This window comes from Arthrobotrys flagrans (assembly GCF_004000055.1).
Source record: "Arthrobotrys flagrans strain CBS H-5679 chromosome Unknown unitig_15, whole genome shotgun sequence".
Lineage (NCBI taxonomy): Eukaryota > Fungi > Ascomycota > Orbiliomycetes > Orbiliales > Orbiliaceae > Arthrobotrys > Arthrobotrys flagrans.
This window is the reverse complement of record NW_027137545.1, coordinates 1,465,852-1,487,455: the sequence shown is the minus strand read 5'-3', so window position 1 is coordinate 1,487,455 and position 21,604 is coordinate 1,465,852. Positions and strand designations below refer to the sequence as shown.

The 21,604-nt window shown below is 45.1% G+C and overlaps 5 protein-coding genes across 5 annotated transcripts; 1 reads left to right on the top strand and 4 right to left on the bottom strand.

Annotated features, from left to right (window-relative positions):
* Nucleotides 1-189: 189 nt before the first annotated feature.
* On the bottom strand, nucleotides 190-479 carry DFL_000369 (uncharacterized protein; the record flags this gene model as incomplete). Its single annotated transcript, XM_067632662.1, has 2 exons — nucleotides 190-269; nucleotides 338-479. 2 exons carry the CDS (start codon nucleotides 477-479, stop codon nucleotides 190-192), a joined length of 222 nt encoding a protein of 73 aa, XP_067494900.1.
* A 1,336-nt stretch (nucleotides 480-1,815) lies between these two features.
* On the bottom strand, nucleotides 1,816-3,819 carry DFL_000368 (uncharacterized protein; the record flags this gene model as incomplete). The annotated part of the gene is made up of 3 exons (XM_067632651.1): nucleotides 1,816-3,080; nucleotides 3,140-3,211; nucleotides 3,267-3,819. 3 exons carry the CDS (start codon nucleotides 3,817-3,819, stop codon nucleotides 1,816-1,818), a joined length of 1,890 nt encoding a protein of 629 aa, XP_067494899.1.
* A 4,209-nt stretch (nucleotides 3,820-8,028) lies between these two features.
* Nucleotides 8,029-8,485, top strand: DFL_000367 (uncharacterized protein; the record flags this gene model as incomplete). The annotated part of the gene is made up of 3 exons (XM_067632640.1): nucleotides 8,029-8,124; nucleotides 8,171-8,203; nucleotides 8,252-8,485. 3 exons carry the CDS (start codon nucleotides 8,029-8,031, stop codon nucleotides 8,483-8,485), a joined length of 363 nt encoding a protein of 120 aa, XP_067494898.1.
* Nucleotides 8,486-18,061: 9,576 nt separating this feature from the next.
* Nucleotides 18,062-19,162, bottom strand: DFL_000366 (uncharacterized protein; the record flags this gene model as incomplete). The annotated part of the gene is made up of 1 exon (XM_067632629.1): nucleotides 18,062-19,162. The coding sequence occupies one exon, from the start codon at nucleotides 19,160-19,162 to the stop codon at nucleotides 18,062-18,064; it is 1,101 nt and encodes a 366-aa protein (XP_067494897.1).
* A 1,112-nt stretch (nucleotides 19,163-20,274) lies between these two features.
* DFL_000365 (uncharacterized protein) lies at nucleotides 20,275-21,427 on the bottom strand (the record flags this gene model as incomplete). The annotated part of the gene is made up of 3 exons (XM_067632617.1): nucleotides 20,275-20,289; nucleotides 20,343-20,982; nucleotides 21,126-21,427. 3 exons carry the CDS (start codon nucleotides 21,425-21,427, stop codon nucleotides 20,275-20,277), a joined length of 957 nt encoding a protein of 318 aa, XP_067494896.1.
* Nucleotides 21,428-21,604: the final 177 nt, after the last annotated feature.

The window sequence follows — 21,604 nt, the reverse complement described above, 5'->3', positions numbered from 1 at the left end:
GATGGGTAAGTAAACCCTCCCCAACAGGTCCCGCGCTAGCGAAGAAGCAATTTCGTGGCTCGTGAGGTACCTGACAGGGGGTTTTACTTTTGCCTCCAACCCTCCATAGGCAACATTGCAACCCCGGCCCCGCAAACCACCAAACGACACATAAATGGGCTCGAAATGGTTCAAGTTCAGAATATTAATTCAAATCAAAGCAGGCACGCTCTCAATCATTTTGGACAGTAACACGGCCTCGATTCGTGGCGTTGTAATCTTTCGGATTACTATGTGTTCGAGTAAGCCTGTTTTCCGACACATTTTCACAAGCTCATGAAATAACTCAAGTACGTACCGATACAAAGATTAAGCAATGACATCACAAGGCAGGAAGGAGAACCCGTGCGGAGAACCTTGTCAGTGCAACCAAGCGAGAGTGTCTCAGCCGGGTTGGAGCTCTGCGACAACAGCAAAAAATATGAAATCGGGAAAAGCATTGTCCTGGTGAGAGATTATTGATATAAGTTTTGCGGGCCGAGTCAACAAATAAGCCCGAAATATTTGCTATGTAGCTTAACTTTACTAATGCCGAAATCTTACGTCTTAGTTATATGTCGACAGATATTTTAGTTAGACACTTAAGTGGGTACGTCTGGACCCAAGCCCCGCTGCTTAGATTCTCAAGCTAAGCCGGGTTCCTCCAAAAAAAATACAACTCCTGAAGCGATTATAGGAAGGATATATCCAACACTGGGGAAAAGTTTGCCTCACTCCTATAAAATTATGGGAACTAGATCCTGGAAAGGTAACGTAGGAAGATAGCTTTTTTAAATACATTGTATACATGCATCCTCGATGGATTTTGGTATCTCTGTTGTATGTATGTGCTGAATAACATGGGGCAGAGAGCCCCGGCCGTCTATGTATCGATGCAGCTAGTGTCCTCCAAACAGTATGCAAAAGTGTATGCAAGTACACCACATGGAAAAGGATCGAGGGTGCTTGTTTTGAGATCTATGAAGCGTATACCAGCAAGGCGATGCTGTCTCGATCAGCAGAAACAGAAAATAGATAAACAGAACGACGAATGAATTGGTCAATGTATGATGATAAATGAGAGAGTCGAAATAAGTACTAAAATTCAATTTTTCACCAAACCCAAGTAGCTCCTACCCATATGAATATTTCTTTCCCAAAACACGCTTTCCGGGACTCCAAAGATCCAATAAAACGAATGGATGAAAGGTTTTCGACAAAGGAGATAGGGAAAAAAAGAAGAAAAAGGAATTCGCATTCAGACGACCGTCAGGATTGTGTTTTTATTTGCTTTACTTTGCTAGAACTGAAAACATGTGCATGCGATGCTCCAAACCACCAACTCCAGAATGGTATTTGAAAATGAAAGGTAGAAAATTGAAAAATAGATAGGCTAATATACTGTGCAACACAAAAAAGAGAAACGCAGCGACAATATCGGAGTCAACGAATAAGAGCAACCAAATGATAGGGAGAGGGAAAAAAAAAAGGGCATTATTACAGGTAAGTCATAAGCATATATCATGATGAAGACAACTTGCAAGTCGGGGTACTCAGAGTATAATGTATGACAAAACATCCACAAACGCCACCTCCGCTCTGATATTTTGGGGGGATGATGCTGAACAACCAAAAAAGCACAATGAGAAACTAAAAAAGAATACTCGCACAAAGAATGGTACAGGTGGAATTGAAGACGCACTGGCATTTCCCACTTGAGGGAGGACTAGGATCGCACTGTGTTCGAACAGGATGAATACGACGTTGGGCCTTCCTAAGTTCCTAGCCACTAAAGATCTAGGAAAGAAGGAAATTGTAACCAAAGTCTTGAATGATTTTCTCCCAATCCCAACTAGTCTCATCTTCTGCATCCATGAGTTCCCAGACCTTTTCGACAACTTTCTGGGCATGAAACGCATTCTGCAGACCCGCAGTCTTCATTTCTTCCAACTTTCGGTTGATTTCGGGGCGCTGCTCCACATCGAACGCGGCACAGCCAAGCAAAAACACCGGCATGAGCAAGACACCGTAGCTGTATAAGCCAGGCGGAAGGGCAGCAAGGCACTTGAGGCCTTCGTCTACTGCGTTCCTAATTTTGGGATCGGGTACAGACCGCTGCACGGTTCTGTAAAGATAGATCCAAGTGACTTGCTGGTAGAGCATGGCGTAGAAGCCCCGATAGGGTTGCGAGGGATCTTGGTTCGGTTTCCAGGTTCGAACTTGCTCATCGATCTCGACGGCTTTACTAAGCATCACCTCGTTTATCGTGGGGTAAAGCCCGTCTGCCTTGCGTTTTCGAATCATATCCCGAAGGGCGGTGATGCGGGAAATATTTTCGAATAGCTGGTTCAGGGTTCCAATCAAGGTTCCTGCCTCGGTACTCTGTTCAACGTGCTCCTGTGTGGTAACCTGAGTTGATGCTTCCGGCATGAAAGGTGCGAGCGGAGCTGGCCCAGCCGGGGCACGACCAAACGTACTAAGATCTAGCGTGGGTCTCCTGGTCATGTTCGTCATGCCATCGAGGACAAGGTGATAGTAAAAGAACTCGATAAAGAATCTTGCAAACTTGAGCTCGTGAGGCTCTGTGTCTTTCGCCTTAGCTCTTGCATTCATTTTATCGGCTACAGAGTTTAGGTAGTCCATGTGGGTGCGGTGGGCACCGGTGTTGTCTCCCTCGCCAATAGCCTCAAGGCATAAAATAATAGTAGTAGCCACCGTCGAGTCGTCAATAACAGATCCCTCTTGGAGAGTCAGGCTGTTGATACCTTGCGTTAAAATTCTGATAGCGAGGTCCTTATGGTGGTACTGGGCGTTTCTGACGGATGGGTCCGTTTTCGCCAGATGAGAGGCGGCCAAGCACAGCATAGAATGCATAAGACCGCTGTTATCGATGGCGAGAGGTAGTAAGACTTCTTTAAAGGTCCTACCCTCTTCACCAAGATGAGAGAAGACCGAGCTAACAGTCACAACGAAGTGATTGAGGAGTTTTCGGTCAAGGTCCGAATCAACGCCTTCGATCAGGGCGGGCAGGGTCGGTTGAAAAGGGATCCGATGGTTGGCATCTAGAGAGCACGACACAGTTAAAACCGCAATGAGTAGATGAAAAACAGCGGTCACCAACCTCTACCCGACCTCCAGTAGGTTTTTGGACTATATCCTTCACACACGTACCCATTCTTGCCACAATTATTGCCTATCATCGATATTATTAGCTCGGTGGTTAAGCTTTAAGATAGACGATTGCTTACACTCTGGTTTGCCTTCATCGCATTTCTTCTTTCGCTTTCTACATGTCAAGCATCCCGTCTTGGATCTTCCTTTGGCAACCTTGCTTTTGGGCTCAGGGAGGTTCGGAGGATTCTTTCGTGGTCGTCCACGGGGACGTTTAATCGGTTGTTGCGGTACGAGTGATGTCGGGGTTATATCCTCGGTCTTAAGTTCAAGTTCAAATTTAGGTTCCACGGTTGCTTCCGCCTTGATTTCTTGCTGAGGAGGAGAAGCCTCGGTGTCAGCTACGTCTCCATTATCCTCATTTTCATCACTAGATGTTAGGAAGGCAGGTGTAAAGGGCTCCTCTTTCACAGAGCTGGCACTTGACGCCGCATAGGTTGACTGAGCATACGCAGAGCCAGTATATGTTGAGAAGGGTAGATTAACGTTCAGTGATGAGGTGGGCGATATGGAAAAGGTTGTGGCAGACGAGGGAGTCACCGATCCAGCAGAGTAATCTCCATTCGAAGAGCATGTCGTTGAGCATATGGATAATCTCAATCCGTGGGGTTTGCTAGGCCTTGGTGACATTGTTATATTCCCTAAGATATCCTCTTGTTTCCCTGAGATAATTTTCGGCTCGTCAATAACGAAGCATGAATGGTTGATAGATGTAACGAACAACAACCGGATCAGCAGGTCGGTTGGTCACCCGAAGTGGTGAATGTGAAAGTCGATAGTATAAATAATTTAGATATTTGGTTTTTTTTTCTAGCGAAGGTTGTTCAGAGCCAGTGGGAGTTGAACCGAAGTGTTGCTAGTGGTAGTTTGAGTCGGCTGGCAGGTTGATGGGTCAGACCCAAGACGGACACAAGCCGGATATGTGCGGTTTAAAAGCTTCAAGAGGCGGGAAGGGTTTTATATCTTGAGCGGGGGACCAAGGTTATGTGTTAGTTCAATCCAATAAATCGTTCGGTCAATCCAATTGGCGGTATTTCTAATTCAAACTTACATTTTGAGGTATGATCGCAGGCTTCAGTGTGCCGTTGTATGGATGCGAACTAGGGTATCAAACGTTTTGTGTTGTTGGTATCGAAAGTCGTTCTCCAAAGATTCTTCAAGAATTTGAGAGGTCGAGCTAGTTGAGGCGATGGATAGATGGGTTAATAGATAGGTGATATGAGATAGTGGTTGTATAATTTGTTAATGACCTCTATGCAGAGGCCCCCTGGTTAGTATCTATCGTGCTTCTTCAACTGAAGCTGCGAACTATTGGTACTGTCGTCTTCCTGCATAACGGATGAGGGCTGCCGGTAGCTTTGGGTTGCTGGTTTTGTGTGAGACCCTCCTGCACGAGGAAGATCAAAAGAAAAAAATTATATCAACGGGAAAAAGAAAAGAAGAACCAGTGACCACGACGACTAGCGGAAGTCGCAGAGAGAACAGAAGAGTTTTCGGCCACTAGAATATAACATCCAGCTTGGATAAGCGGGTAAATGGGAGCTAGGGTAGAGGCTCGAGGGTGTGAGGGGAGGTTGATGGATCGTCGGTGTGTGGGTTGTTTGCTGCGCTCAAGGCTTGGTAAGGAAAGAAAAACCGTGATAGTCTTTCTCTTGTGGGGTTTGGGAGGAGGAGATCATCTAAACGTGGTGGGCGACGAGAGGGACATATTATAGGAAGGACCACTTCGTGGACGGCAGCATTAGCGTCCGGCTAGAGGGGATCAAAGCATGCGTCTTCGACTTCTTCCAGTCAGGCAGGTTTCGAAAGCTAGCGAACCAGCCGGCCGCGCTGATTATCTTACGGGTGTGCTCTGGCCGGGGCATGGTGTTATTGCAATTTAAGAACGTCGAGATATAGACTCGAGCTAGTCCTTTTTTTGACATCATGGAGTCGCAGAAAAAAACGTTGTTCTGAGGTTCGATCACAAAAAAAACGAAGGGCCAATTCGCGGGCTAGGAAAGTTAAGGGACTTGGGTCCCGCTGGCGAGTTTGGTGTAGTTCGTTCCGCATGCAAGAACAGCCAGGCTGGCGGAGGAACTGAAGGTATTCTCACACTACTCCGGGCTGTAACCTTTCTCTGACACGAGGACAAATTCAATTGTACCTTGTACAAATATCGCGGTACCTCCTGTTATCGTATCCTGCTTGTCCATCTGAACGGTAGACTAAAATGGGTCGGGCCAGTGACGGTGCCGACCAGTGATCGAGTTGCTTCGGCCAGGGATAGCCCCTGTCGGCGTCTTTAGCTTACCCAAAAGACCTGTGCCTAGCTTTTGTTATCATGGCATGCCAAATTCTAAAATATGCGACCGTTCAAATTGAACCCATCCGATGCAGCATTGGAAAACGTCGGCAACAGGTACGAGGTAGCTAAATTTGGTGTCGTCGCTCTTCATTGGAGGGAGCTAAGGTGTAGATTGCTTTCCTGCTAGCTTTCGAATTCATTTTTGCACGGCCGAGAGGGCGAGTCCTACGACTTTGGGGGTTAGATCATGTCTTCCGATGAACAACCCATATGAAAATAACGGGTCCCAATTTCAGGCCCGCAACTAAATGACGGTGGGTTCCTTCTGTCAACATGGTGTAACCGCCCCGGATTTTCGTTCTGTAAAACCGGTTTAGCGACCCAATGGTACTGGAATAATGACAGCCAGTTTCATTTAGGTACAATCACACTGGAAGCGACCCATTCGGAGTTCCCGGCGAGCCCTCGTTGGTGCTAAAACACTGGGACCAAGAAAGACACGAAGATGTCGGTCTTTCCCCTGGTTGTCAAAGCTCAATTTGGCATTGGATTTCGCGAGAAGATCCACGACTCAACGGTCACCATTGTTCGCTAGACATCCGTAAGTTGGAGGAGCGTCTGGTCTTCGAGTAGGGAACGATGCTCTTTGCAGTTAAACCAGCACGCATCCTCGTGATATCATGATTTCTCAGGAGCGATCTCTGTCATTTTGGGTGACGGTCCCGAAACGCAAGATGGCAGAATGTTTCACAGCCACCAAAGTATGTCCTGGGAGGATTCGATAGTTCGGCCATTTATTAGAGCCTATATCAGATCCATATTAATACTTCCTTGGTGGCTCCATAATGAGGTGTCTATATTTTCTGGACACGTGTGGGACTTTCATCGAAGATGTAGCTCGATGTTGCCACGAGAAGCCGTCGTCTTAGTCCGTCTTGGACAGGTCTTGAGCAGGTCTTGAGCAGGTTTTGAACAAGATACTTTTGCTCTGCTAATTCCGTTCCTGGCAGTAGGATTCAAAGGTTCCTGCGCAACACCGCCTGGTTTGTTCCTCGACCTAGGTGTATCAGAATCCGCTTGTTAGCCCAACAGGGTTCAAAAGGCACGCCGGTTGCCCTTTGTTTAGCGTCGACCTTTGAAAGGCAGACCCGCAAAGCGCCCCCACCAAACATGCTGGCACTTGGCGCTTAGGTGACGGACGGATAGAGACGAGAGAAAAAAAACATCACCTGCTAATCCGGCTAATTGACCAAGTCCTCAGGAACGTTGGAAAGGCTTGGTTAGCAGACTAGTTGTTGAAATCAATGAAATTAACTTTAGGGCGTTTCTGAATTCCGTGTCAAAAAACAGCATCGCAGCAAGTTAGCTAGCTAGCGAGCGTCGGCATACGAGTCAGCGAGCGAATGAGGCATCCGATGACCAGTTGCGGTCGTGGCGGGTCATTGGGATGTTGGAGCCTGGGCTGCACTCCCAACCACATTCTGTATATTCTGCGTATTCAGGTATGCATGTACAGAGTATGTAACCTGTATGTAGTATGTAAGTGCGTAAGGACGCACATACGTTTCTGCACACCGGAACCCTAGGCTGGAATAATCAAGAGCTAGTCCAGTAGCCATGATACATACGCATGAAAGGGAGAGATGGAATGATGACTTTTTTTGGTCTGTGGGGAAGGTGTCGACGAGATGGTGTGAAAGCTAAGTTACAGGCTGGGGATGGAGCGGGATTGTTTGGTGCCGGAGCAAGGGGCCAGCTTCGGGCTTTCGTCAGTGTTGCAGCAGTCCAATGCAACGCCTCAACGCCCAATCCTCATCATATGCATCCACACTAGTCCTAGCTAAATATTCTATTCGCGTGCAACGAGCAGGATATTCGCCTTCGTGGCTCTGATTTTCTGGGAGCACGCATTTCTAAATTCCATCGATGCAGTGTTTTTACCTTGTTAGAGCTGCATCACGTCGACATATCTTGGAATTTGGGACGGTTTAGTGCGACACGAGCGCTCGATTAGCTCACAACCTTAAAGACACTCTCGCTAACAGGCATGTAATTTACATGAGCTTTCCGGCTCGAACACGGGTCCGGCCCGGTCGGTGGACAAGGGGCATTCCTTCGCGGGCTGACGGTTCCATCACTAGCTCAATATTAAGCCGGACCAACTAACAACAGCATATATGTTACCAAATATATGCCCGTTTGCTGCCGGCTTTGCCTCCAGATGTGAGATATCGAACCTGTTATTCTTTGCTCAGGACGTCTAGGTAAGGTTTCTCCCATGCTCTGCCTTGAGACATCTACATACAGCATCATCTTTTCTTATTCGTTGACAGGCATCTTGATTACCGACGGCTCCACATCTGATACCGATCCGTCTTCCCCGAACATGCGAAGAGGGCAGGATCAGGCCATGGATGATTATTGGCCTGTCAACCCCCCCCACATAGAGTCCAAGTCCAGCGAATCACACGACACGGACAGCCCTGCGCGGCTTAACTCTCAGAATATTAACACTTGTTGGCGTGGTTGAAACTACCGGAGCTGGTCCAATGATGGGCATATCCATCGAAAAGCCAGCCATCGCATTGCATATTGTCGATTCTCAGAACGAAAATATGTTCTCCGAGATCGAATTTTTCGGAATAAAGGTGCCTAGTCGGAAATCTTACCTCATTCCTATCCGAACGCCTTTAGGCACAATTTCCAGAGACAATTTACACTGCCCAAGTACGTTTGTGAGTGTGAAGTCATTGTGCATGACTGATTGAATGCCAGCTTCAAGCCCGTCGACGGCTCCCGGATATCACAAATCGTCAACTATTCGCAACGTTTTCGGATAGGACTGACTTAAAACCACCCTCCAAGTGCGAATCGCTGAACCAGCCAATCACCACCCTAGCGGAACTGCTTTTGTTCAGGCAAGGGAAACTATCCAACAGGCATGACGAGGCAACTCGTCTCCACCCGAGCAGCACGCTGGAACGGAATACGATCCGACCAATTGGTTGAGAAAGTAAAGGTTCTTGCTGGGCACCTAGGCGATGAAATCGTGCTGCAGCTGAAGAAACGGGAGACGCACGGCCCTTTCGTCCCAGACTTCACACCTCGATGACTCCTTGAGGTAATTACCAACAGTGATTCTGAAGAATCTAAGGAAACTCGAGGTTTTCGCCCTTCGCCTACCAGTCCTACATAAAGGAAAGCGAACCACTTTCATGCGGCTGAACTAGCAGAAATCCGGGGTACAAAATGCAGGAGATCTGATGGGTCCTTGCAACTATTCGAGCTAACAGATAAGCTCCCGTTCGACCTACCCTATTCAATCATTCGACTCAACAATAATGCATAGTCTTGAAATACAAAGCAAGTGGTGGCAATAACGACAAAAATCTCCTTCAGGTTACAGTTCCGTCTATCACACGGCCTTCTATTCCAATCCAAAGCTCCCATTCCGTTTCGATCTGCATGTCCCGGCCTGATAACCTTTCAACAGGGGTCTCGCCTTACTATGCAGAGTTGTGGAGACCACGGACGACGAGTCAAGTACCGATGCTTTACTTCGCCGTGATCGAGCTTTTATGTGGCATCAGTTCTGGATGCCCATAACAATACGATGGCCCGACCTCCCACCCAGTTGTTGGAACGTAATCGGTTCCCATGGCCCATCCTCCACATCTTCGTTTTAGCGACTAGGGCAAAAGTTGTTAACAATAGAAACTATTGCATTTGCATATGATCAACATGAATCCTGCCTTACCGAATTCAAAGACTGGGAAAAGATTGTAACGTTCATGCTCCATTCCCGTACCCCTCTACAAGTGTACAGCTGCGGCAGGCTTTCAGATATCAAAAGCAATAAAAGGCTTTTTACTTGCAGATGGGTGTTGCTAACGGACACTTTACGGTTATGCTGGTCGTGCGCATTCTTCGGAGAGAAAACCACCAGGCTCATTGGCCAGATATCTTTCCCAGTCTTACAATTGATACCTATGAGAAAGAACTGCTAATTTAATCATCATGCAAGTTTCCAATCTTCCATTCTTCCATATATCTTCCCTTCGTGTAGGCAAGTGTAGGCAAGCTGGTTTTCAAAACAGGTACCTCTACCCTGCATTCAACCAGAGAGTTTCTTACCCAATGGTTGGCGAGAAAAAAAAAACCCCCCCATTTTATATGCAGCACATTATTGTAATGGTGTGGCCGATGGGTTATTTGTCTCCCAGGGTGCTGGGAGCAGGGCGTTTGCCATGCAAGCAATCTCGAGTGTCCGATTAGGTTTGCTTGATCGATTCCACACAGCCTTCTTTTAACGAGCATCCTAAATTTTCAGATGGAAGAACCTATCAGACATTTTGGCACGTCTTCAATTTTCATGCGTAACACTCCTCTATCAAAAGGATAATCGTTTCTCCTTGCACTTTGTGCAACATCACTACGCGCAACGTGTGTGCCCCAAGGATACGATCATGCCACCGACTTACTGCAGGTAGAGGGTGCAAGGGAGATGAAGAATTTTTCTAGCAACTTTGTGTCATATATCACAAAACTGTGCATCTGTCGTCGGTTAATTTTCCACGTATTCTACGCTCTGACCAACGAGAATTGCAGCAAATATTTTTTTTTATCAGCATATCCATAAAGTAGGCTTGTTAGGGACGGGAGAATGCAACTGGAAATCGATAGGAATACTTGTCACCACGAGCGCTCCTGCCTATTATGCATGTACATGTACCCCAGAGCCACCAAGTGGATCCGATACTAGATCTCAAGAACTCCCCTAGATCCAAAATTACAATGGGTGGGGTATCACTCTTTGCTTTCTTTCGATCTTCAGACCACCGCTGCGGATTTCACCTACGAAGATACGACTAAGATACTTTGTGCCATGTCATATTTAAATTTGTTTGATATTCTCATAGAACTCTAGTCCACAGGTACATGACAAATTAAGCCCGAGGGTTTATCGTGACGAAGAAGAGGCTTGCCTCGCCTCCAAATAGAACAACTACCTAATTGTCTTGCATGCAGGCAGTTATTGTGCCCGATATTGGTGATTCGCAATTGACGAGCGGATTGAAGCTAGATTCCAGAAACGCTACCCACGGTTCAATTTTCTGTTACGTTATGTTCTGATTCTAGTACTAAAACAAGCATCCTTATAGTAGAAAGCTATATCCAACTAATAATGATTCCGTCAAGAGGCTTTAAAAAGGGTGGAACCATATAATGATTGATGGTGTGTAAAAATAAATTGTGTGGAGCATGGTACAATACTTCCTAGAAACACTTAACCAATAAATTATAATTATACATCCACACCGGATCTCTACGGCTAGGCTATACAATGAACATACGGCGATTAGTCACAATTGGGCTTCAACGTCCTGATTGCTTACGATCGTACGAGAGATCGAGGGAAAGAAAAGAATTCAAGATAACGGTTGTTTGCCGTACATGTATGCCTCGTATGCGAGAAAATTCTCATGTCACATCGAAGATACCGTGATAGCAGGTACCTGGGACATGGCGTTGAGTATTGTTAACTTCCTATTTGTATCTACACCTAGCCAGCGATCTAGATCTACGTAGCCTGGTTAGGTGGCCACGACCACCTGCTTCATGCTTCAACTCGCAGCCGGCATATTGATGGAATGTATCACGGCAGTACCAACCTGCAGCTTTTGCTATTGAAGCGCACCTTGCAGTTCGCGATAATTTCCATGGTGTTGCATATAACATCCAATTTCACACACTCACAGCGTGTTGGAAAAGGGGGCGCTAACAGCAGCGGCTATACTTCCCGACCTGTCACGGCGCGGCATTTCCATAGAGGGAAGAAGAAGTTTGGGCTAGAATCTGTAATCCCTTGTCTAATCTTTTTGGCAGGTGCTCTTGGCTGCAGGATCTCGTCAATCGTTAATGAATTTTTCTTTCTTGCATTCTCAGATTTTGTATCACATTTTCGATAACGTTGATACCCTCGTTTTGACCCATGGTTTGTGGAGCTCTTGCACCCACCCATCTCGTAACGGTTTAGTGTGCCTAATACATGCCGTGGTTTAATTACCCAAATAGGAGGAATATAAGACCTTCTGGGACAGCTTCAGCCAACGATCCCCGCAAATTCAATACCTCAGATGATCGAGAATATCGACGGCGAGATATAGCATGCACCACGATAATGTTGAGCAAACGAGCTTGCAGGGGTCCGAGCTTGCTTTAGGACCCTCCTTCATCTTCGTATGTTACACCAGCTTGAGGGTCCAAACACTGGCAGTTCGAGTCCACTTAGTTCGGTGGACGATGACTGAGCTAAACCTTTGGCTGAAACCTTTGGTTTCAGTTTTACAGATTTGACGAGATGAAAAAATCCCGACATTACAAGCAAAATCCCTGTGTTAGCTATTGTTAGCGAGCTTTCGTGGCTGGTTAATGCCTTGCAACGTCGCTCAAAAATGGCGAGGTGCAATGCTAAGTCCGTGTCACAAGGGTTTATAATACAGAGTCGGGAAAACTTTACGCACCCAGTCACCAACCGGAATGTCTGTGCAGAGGGAAGGACATGTGTGGATATTAACGGAACAAACTGTAACTCGAGATGCAAGCTAGAAATTTCTGGGACTTGCAAGTTACGATAATGTGATCCTAAAACGACGCGGTCTCTGGAAATTCATGATATCAACATAACTAATGATCAAGGATCCCCGGCTTCTGGAGCTGCAAGTTCTTTCTCTTCCTGAAGCGAAAATACATACCGCTAGATACCCGCACAAAGTGTATCATAATATCAATCGGTGTCTACAAATTTTTTTTTTTTTTTTTTTTTTTTTTTTTTTTTTTTTTTTTTTTTTTTTTTGCAAGTTTGAAGTTTATATCTGCAATAGTTGGTCATTGCACATAAGATCACCACCGCTACATACATCCTGCAACCACAATCACTCGACTCCCACGCATTAGGGCTTTACCTAACCAGTGATCCCACCCTATGAGTGCTACACAGACCTCTAATATGACAACACACCTTTCCCAGTGCACTGGGCCAATAACTGACCAGATCAGGTTTGATACGATTGTGGGGAACGGTTTAGATCGAAAATCGCTTCCTCTTTGTACGTACTTTGCAGGCTCGTGGGACATGACTGCTGCTCTCCCTCCAGGGTCCGCCTTGTTGTGGGCTTTCCAGAGCATACACATGCACACAGGAATTTCCAGAACGATATTCCACAAATTTCAAAACCAGGCCATTGTCCTTTCTACATAGCCGTTAACCGGGTGCTAACTCGCGGCTGAGGCTTTCAGACTTTCTCGCTTTGGGAGATTTTTCCTGTCGATCTCTTCTTTGCTATATCATGTTTAAGAGCCCACGCGAGTTAGTAACTGATTCTTTCCAAGGCGTTGAGTAAGCCCTATTTTAGTAAGCTGGTCGGCAGATCACCCCACAGTTAGTTCATCGATGTATCACTTTTTTTTTTTTGGAGAAAAGTCTGTACAGACCACCTTTACATATACCTCAAATCTGACAAGCGAATAGTTCCTCGACAGACTAGAACTCCGCTCGCCTCAGCTCATCCAAACCGCATGCATCGCGTCGTCCACTGCATGTGCAGGAAGTCAAAAATCGCCTCAGACCCTTGCCTGTTCACGAACAACAAACACTGAATAATTGTGAACGCCTTCATGTTGGCTCGTCCGGAGAGCAAGTTATCTTGATGCCATCAGCGTAACTGTCCGGCACTTTCCTTGTGCGTCTCACCAACCCTGGTTTGGGGTAATGCATATTGCTGGCAACAAGCGGCGCAGCTCGCTTCAGAGCACCCTCTTGTATCACATCACAAATCAACTATTTCTGAAACGAAACTTAATAGCGGCAGGGCTAAGACAGTATTTGGCTAATAGCCAAGAGTTGTCGGTACGTTACTAAGGGTGTGTGGATCTCGACCGACAAAAACCCTTCGATGATGGTGGATTGCATGCCAACTTGGAAGTATCCATGCGCTTCGAGCAAGGATCTCGCTGTGTTGCAAAGGATGCGCGGTTTCGGATCTCGGCTGTTATTCTCGGGCTGGGTAGTCAAGAGTTGCCGTATCAGGTACGGGTACTCGAGCTTGGCTACACAAAAATCGAGTTGAATTTGTAAAAGCGACTCGATCTATCTGCCATCTATCCGGGGCATTGATGTTTTCAGGAGTCGATTTTATATCCGTTCGGAAAATACCGACTATATCCATGTTCCTTAGTTTTGGAGCCCAAAGGAAAACTCTTAGACTTTCCCCTAGGAACCCCCACGCTGTTTCTTCGTAAAATAATGCACATAATCTAACCACTTTTTTTTAAGACACGGGATAAGGGAGAAGAGCCATTTATGATACGGTTGAATAAAACATACTAGGACAAAAAAAAACTTCGATCGATCCTGATCTCGGAAATATGGAACAGTATTTGAAAAACCTCCCGAAAAGTCCCCTAGTGCATTGGCGTACAATATGTGTTCATCGGCTTGACTTTTAAAGCCTTTTCAATTTTAAAGGTTCTTGGCTGACGCCTCATGAGCCATATATATCGCATTTACGATCCTAATGAAATGACCCATGCGGACTTTAACCGTCTGAGAGCGACTTATGATCCGGTGAAACAAGCATCTCTTTGTGTGGCCAGTCTACGTGATCAATATAAGGCCTGCTCCCGCCATTTTCTTCATGTGAATTCCGTTTCATCATTTTGATTTAGCTTTTGTGTTCATGTTGCATTTTCTGTGTTGTAGATGTGTGTTATTTTGATCCTCAAAATTTTGAGGTAGGGTCTTGAAGGTTTGAGCCATTCCGAGAATAGGGTTTGTCTTTATTGTTAGTGTCTTCCTCACTCTCGCGAGACTGAAGGTAGTACAAGACTAACCATGTATTCTTTAGCGTGACTATTGTGAGACACTTTGCATGTATACTAGCAGTCTTCTCTGCAAACGCTGGCTAATAGCATAACTCGAAAATATCAAATAAGATGATATTTTTCAGTACACACAAGCCAACATTGATGACCTAAACCAAATCATAATTCGATAGTAACACGAGTTCAACGTGAAGGACATTCTTTGAAGCCTTTATAAGTACTAAGTTAGCAAACCATTTTTGTGTTTCGAAGAACTTAGTGCCCAAAATCGTGTCGTAGTTTCGGGTTCTCTTGATAATATACGCATATGGGGCAGTTATATTAATTATAGATATCCACATACCATTGATAATGCTGATGCGCCCATTTTCTCTTGCGGCTACCTTGTGGCCAGTCCCTCAGCTAGTGTACCCAATAATCAACACCTTTGAAATGTTCGATCAACCTCAACGCTGATATTTTCTGACGGTTGTAGGTTACTCATTACTGCAAATTCATGGTTTTGCGCAGCCTCGTAGAGAGGAAGGAAATTTTAGATAGCCGCCACATCGTAAGCTAAATGAGTTTAGTTAGAATTATGCGTTTGGGTCTTCAAAGATGATCTAAACGATATTGCATATGGTATACAATTTGGATAAGATATTATTCATTACGGACTCTATATTCTATATGAGTACGGTATATCTATAGTTATTAAATTTATATTTCGATTGTACGCATGTGGCGGAAGAGATCATTGTTTTGACGCGACATTCGTACATGGTAGTACGGATGGTTTTGAAAGTTGGGGATAAGTTGTTTATGACTCACGGACGTGTCACGGTTATGTATACAATTCCCAAAGCTAAATTGTAAATATTGCATATACCTCCCTCATTCTGAGATTGTTTTAATCTGACGCAATCTCGGTATGTATGTCGTGTACAGTATCGACCAGTCGATCTTGACAACGAGAACGACCGCTCAAAATGCAACATTTACATTTGTTGACAGCTTTCATGCTAGCCTCGACTCCAGTCGAGTTAGCCCCACCATACATCACAGTGCAAACCTGAAGGCTGTCCGATTTCAAGCTAAACTTGACCACCATCCGGTCACTTCGGGTTTGTGAAGAAATTCCCTATTCATCGCACAAGCTTACCATTTCCGCTTCTCTCCTCGGTCAAGAAGTCTAACCTGTTCAAATTCTGTGCGGTATTAGATTGCACTGGTGCGCTCTCACTCCGCTGAGATCACCAAGGTACACAGATATTCAAATATCAGAGTAGGAGCCGAAATTCGAGCCGAATCAAACCAAACTATTGGTTCGGGGGTGGTTGACAGTGTAGCACCACCCCGCTAATGCCTAACCATGCCCCATAATCATAAGTAACCTAAATTCTCGACACCCGAAGTCGTCACGTAAACTTACATTATCGAACGGCATAAGCGGATTTCGCGCAGACCGTTTATTTTATCCTAGGAATGACCGGGAATTCTCAAGACCACCCCTTCAAAACATCATCAACGACACAAGAAAGCTATACTACGACGGTGGCTCTGAAATATCTTTCGACGGATCGAATGAAGACCCCAAAGCCCTATCTAGATCAATAATCCTTCGTTCCACGACGGAGACCATGCCATCCCTTTCGACCTTTGCGCAAATTCAGGAAGAGTACGTAGCCCTGCCGCGCACTTTATCCGCCCCTCGACATAATGTTCAACCGCCCGGTGAACACCTACTAAAAAGCGACCGAGATTTCGCATATAAAAAAAATTCGAATACTACTTTGATCGAGGAGCACAGTTTGTAAGCGTGGGATAACGCAGAAACATGCGGTATTCGCGCAATCAACATTACATTTCCCAGCCAAGGAATACGATCCTTGAGATTTGGTCACGGAGATACGCGACGGTAATGTTCTTACTTGCTACGAGATTGGTAGACAAAGATTGGGAAGCAGTAAGGGAACTAGAGGAACTCTTCGCGCCTGACTCTTCTGACCAACAATCCTTGCGTTGGTTCGGTATTTCCTCTTCTGTTATTCTTGTGAACTGTTAGATGACAATAAATTCGATGAGGCCGAGTTTCGGTGTCGGGCGCTTCTCGTGGTTTCCTCATAGTCTTGGCCAGAGCCCCTAAATCCACAGGAGCTACAGGACGAAGATGTATACCCTTCAGTGACACCACAAGAACTTGGCAGTATTGCGTACAAGCTTTTAGCGCTGATAATAGCAATACATATACAGTCATCGTTTTATATGTTATCATACTATTCCCATGCGAGCATCGTCGACTTTTATTTTAAATTTCTAGAAATAATACGCGTTAATACTCGGATCCCATTTCGTATACTTGCATATAATCGATCTCGTATTGATCATTCAGGCAACCTGCTTTCGCCAATCAACTTTACATTGATAAATCTATCGATTAGACGGACTAGCTAGATATTAACTCTATATAAGCCACCAGACCGTTAAGGCAAAATATGTTAGTATGCGCAGAATAGACAAAATGCGTGTTCGCATTGATCAAGATGGCCTTGCGGTGACTCAATGTAGTAGAAATGTTTTCGAATTTCAACCGGAGTGAGTCTTGCTCGTCAAAGTTTAAAGCTGGTGTCTATAGATCTAGGGCCCACGTGGAAATTTATATATGTAGTAAACGCTAACAAAACGGGAAGCGCCCCCCAAAAAGTGGGAGCCATGTGCACGTGTACTTCATAGTGACCTAGTCTCGTACCTAGACGGTGTACTACACCAAAGGAGTTGGGTAGTGACCCACTAGTCTCGACGGCCAGACGCCGTGTCGACGTCGTTCACCAAGTGGCCCACCTATCGGAACGAAATTCTGTATCAGCTAAATAAATTGATAAATATACCACACAAACTTGAAGTTGGGATGCCGAAAAGCCAATGGACCATCTAATGAAGAAACACATCCCGTGACCTTTAATACATCTATGCACACTTGGGGGATTTAGTGGCAGGACTACCCTTGCGACCTTCTATAAATAGGATGGAGTTTTGGAGCTACTTGGAAGAACGGGAACTTAATTAACTAGGAGCTTTACTGTCCGGCGCACGTTTAATGTTTTAACTCAATTGATTTTTATTCGAGTTCGGAAGGATAGGAGAAGGTCCTCCAAGGTTATTTTGGACTACTAAGAGGAGATCTCGAGTGATACTTTCGATCGAAGTCTATAGATCTAAAAAAATTCCATGATTTGATATGCACGTGCGCCATCAAGCCTTCCCACCTAACTTACAAAGTAATCTTAATATATGAATAAACATTCGGATCAAAAGTAATCTCAGACTGAGACTAGAGTCGGGGCTGTCCCATTTGTAATTAATTTTACCATCGCTACTAGGTTTTTGTAATCTCAAACGCTGTAGCAGATATATGTATCATAAGATCCTGTCCATGCAATCATAACTTCTCTCATACCATCATATCACACATTCCTTCATATCCGTACCCTCCAAGAAACGCCACGTAAGAGATTAAAATATCAAACTCAGTTCTTCGCAAAAGTTTCCCAAATAATATCACACAAGACAAAGAACTAAGCACTTAAGTAGCCATAACTTTTATCATCAAAACTTGTAAAATAAAATAAAACAACTGGTTTTTTGTTGTCTTTTCAAAAGTCCCTAAACGCCTATCCCCCATCATTACTCCTCACTACCCCTCATAACATCCTCTAAAGTCTCCTAACCCCTCAAAACCATCCCTTCCAAATACCCAATCCTCCTCTTAACTTCCTCCAAATCCTCCCCACCCACATTATCCCTCCCATCCAATATCCCATGAATAGCTTTAATCCTCTCACTCATCTCCTTATAATTCACATAGACCGTATCATAAACTTCATTCATATCCCTCTTCAACCTCGCTACATCTCTCATTAATATATCCGTCGTTGTCAGACCTTCTGGTTGACTGACATCCCTTGCTGTTTCTGTTGGTTGTGTATTATTGTTATTGATTGTGGGAAATTGTGCGAGCGTGAGGTCTGTGAAGAGTGCGAACTGGGTGCTGTGGATACCATCTGGGAGGGTATACCCAGCCGGCAACTGGTTTTTCCAAAACCGTGCGTCAACTTCGTCGTCTTTGAGGAGGGAGGATACGCTCATTAGGAAGTATCCGACGTTAATCCATTTCTTCCTGATTTCGGGATCAACATATCCCACCGCTTCGACCATTCCGTTCTTGACAGCTTCTTCAACGCTATTGTTTTCTAAAGCTGTTTTTACCTCGAGTGTTGATAGGGCTTTGTAGTACCAATATGTGATTCTATCATCTTTTTCTAGAACCCCCGGGAGTTCCTTTTGGTCTATACCAGTTGGGACATGACTAAGTATGGCCACTGTCCTGTTGGGCTGTGAATGCTTTAGAAGGTATTTTGAAAGGCGGATGCGGAATATCGAAGATGTGTTTTGTGAGGGATAGAGTTGCTCTATTAAACTCTTCGCCCTTTCGGAATTTGTTCGTTCGGCAGTTCTATCGCTAGTGCATTTTAAATATGCAAGGGCGGCGGCTTCGAGATACCATTCTAACCGTTTAAGTTCTAGATCTCGTGCGAAGGATTCGTATGATTGGATTCCGTTGGAGAGAGATGAAGATGATTGTGTGGCTACGTTGGATGTAGTAATTGTAGCAGTATGAGGGGTAGGAGTTGAAGTCGAGACGGGGAGTAAAGCAGGACTTAGTGATTCTGAGGGGGTTAGGGAGGGAGTGGTTTGGAGGGGTGTCATTGTTGCATTTTCTGCGTTGTCGAGGAGAACGTATTCGGATGCGTTGATTGATGACATCGTATCGCAGTCGCAGCTAGTCAGTTGGACTAGACTGGATCGAGACTGACTACAAAAATCTGACCAATACTAACTAAAAGGCTGGAAGAAGAGGGGGTTTTCAAGCAAAACCTCAAAAGAAAGAGGAAGAGATAGAATATAGCACTGAGAAACAAAAAAGAGGAGAAACTGGCTTCAACCAGAGGATATGGAGCTTTATATCAACTCCCCCCTCTCCGGCTCGACGGAATGTTCCCCCACACCCACCATTCATTTCATCCGTTCGCTGTTTCGCCATCACAGCGGCGGCGAACAAAGCAGAAAGTACCTACGTTAAGAAACAAAAACCTACCAGGCTTCTCCGCGATTGTCATAAATGATCGGCCTTGGCGACCCATATTAGCCTGGCCGGGGTACGGTACATTAGAGGATGGTATTTCCAATCGAATGGATAAAGCTCGAATTGCGGAGTACGGCTTATGCACGTTTTGTTTTTTGCTTTGCTTTCCATAGATGGGTTAAGCTATCTTGTGATGGTTAGCACGTTTGGGTCACGGGCCATGCATTTAGCTAGCAGGGCGGGGATCCTATTCGCCGGAGATTTGTGGATACTATTGAACTTCAAGCTTCTTCTTTTTGGTGTACAGCTATAGGACAACAGGCGAATGCGCGAAGATGATGGGGGTTTAGAGAACTCGGTATATCTCCGTTTCTTTAAAAAAAAAAAGCCCTCTTCCTTTGAAAAGGAAGTCTAGGAACCGGCCGACGCGGGGGAAAGACCTGCAAGGCCAGGCCAGGACTAGTTTTTTCTCTGTGCTCTCTGAACGGCGACCTGAATACAGTTGGTGTTACCGATTCGATCGTGGCACGGGCCGAAACCTAACCTAAACCGCCGCATTCCCCCCAGCATTCCACTTCATAACCTCCAGTAGCAAACCCTCCGATCGTAAAAACTAGTACTAACAAACACCGGCTCGTTCCTGCCGATACAAGCCGATGCGTAATTCATGCTTTCATGTTCCTTCATGGTTGCTATGGGGGTTAATACCACTTCTTCTCCTCCTTTAAATTCTGCAGATAGAATGCAGCAGCCGGCGTGCATGCAGCTCGCCAGGATATATATTACCGTATTTTTATCTGAAGAATTTCTATTTTCTTTTGGGATAAAGCTATTATTGGAGAGTAATTCCAACCTCCATACTCCGCCTTCTAGATCGACGGAGGTATCGAGCCAATGCTTTGTGGATGGTGAGAATATACGAACGAATTGATCGTAGGAGCCGGTTATGATGTATTCTTGGCCTGATACTGTGACTGGTAGGATGGATGTAACTCCCGCGGCGTGGGTCTTGCGATTTCTGTATGTTTGCCAGATGATTTTATCTTCTTCATCTTGCCTCTGATCGATAGTACTAAGATCCCAGACAGCGAAACTACCGTCGTCGCCACCGGAGTATAGCAGTTTTCCATCGGGACTGAATATTGACGTCCATGCCTCCAAACCAGTATGTACGTTTTCAATCTCAGCTATTTGTTTAAAAAAAGTAAATGTGGCATCTGTGAATTTTAAGATTTGAATTCTGCTGTCGCTGGTTGTTGTCGAGACAAGTAATCCATCTGGAGATATTGATAGACTCAGTATGAGGGTGGTCAAGTCTGTGACTTGGTGGGTTGACAAGAATGTAAGGGATGTTGGAGAGACCGAGTAGACTGATATTCGACCGGTCGACGTCGCCACTAAAAGTTTACATCCACCTGGGAAAGATGGACTGGCAGAGGCTTTGATAAGTCTTATATCAAGAACCGAGCCTGATGGTAGAGGTACTGTCTGGTGGTGCATTCTAAATGTATGCATTGAAAAGATCAGACGAAATGCCCCTCCCAGAATATTAATCTTAAAAAAAAAAAGTATTCCAAAAAAGCGAAAAATAAAAAATAAAAAAATAAAAAATAAAAAATAAAAAAGGTATCAGGCCATACGAACAATTCAATCCCATCTTGTTTGCCTTTCACCAAAACCTCGTGGAGGACTAACGAGCCGCTGCGCAGCTGGGTCTCTTTGTCGAGGGTGTATGTGCCTGTCACGAGGAGGCTTCCAGCTGATCCTCCACCACCACCATTACCACCATCATCACCACCATGATTGCTACTATTGGCAATCAAGCTAGCACTGCTATTGGTAGCCTCATCGGAGGCATCAGATGAACCGTGGAAAGGCACGGAAACGCATGCGGCGGGCGGAGCGTTCAGGAAGGATGTATATAGACTGCTCACGGCCCTTGTCATTTTTTTTGTATTTCTATCCGATCTCCATATCAGCATATCAGCATATGTAATCTAGTAATTTGTATAATGTAACAACATCACTTACTCAGTTCTCTTTATTTTTTTATATATTTTTTTAAGGTCCTGCCATCACAGTACCATTTCGAAGTTTTGAAGTCGAAGACAAAGCTAAAGAAG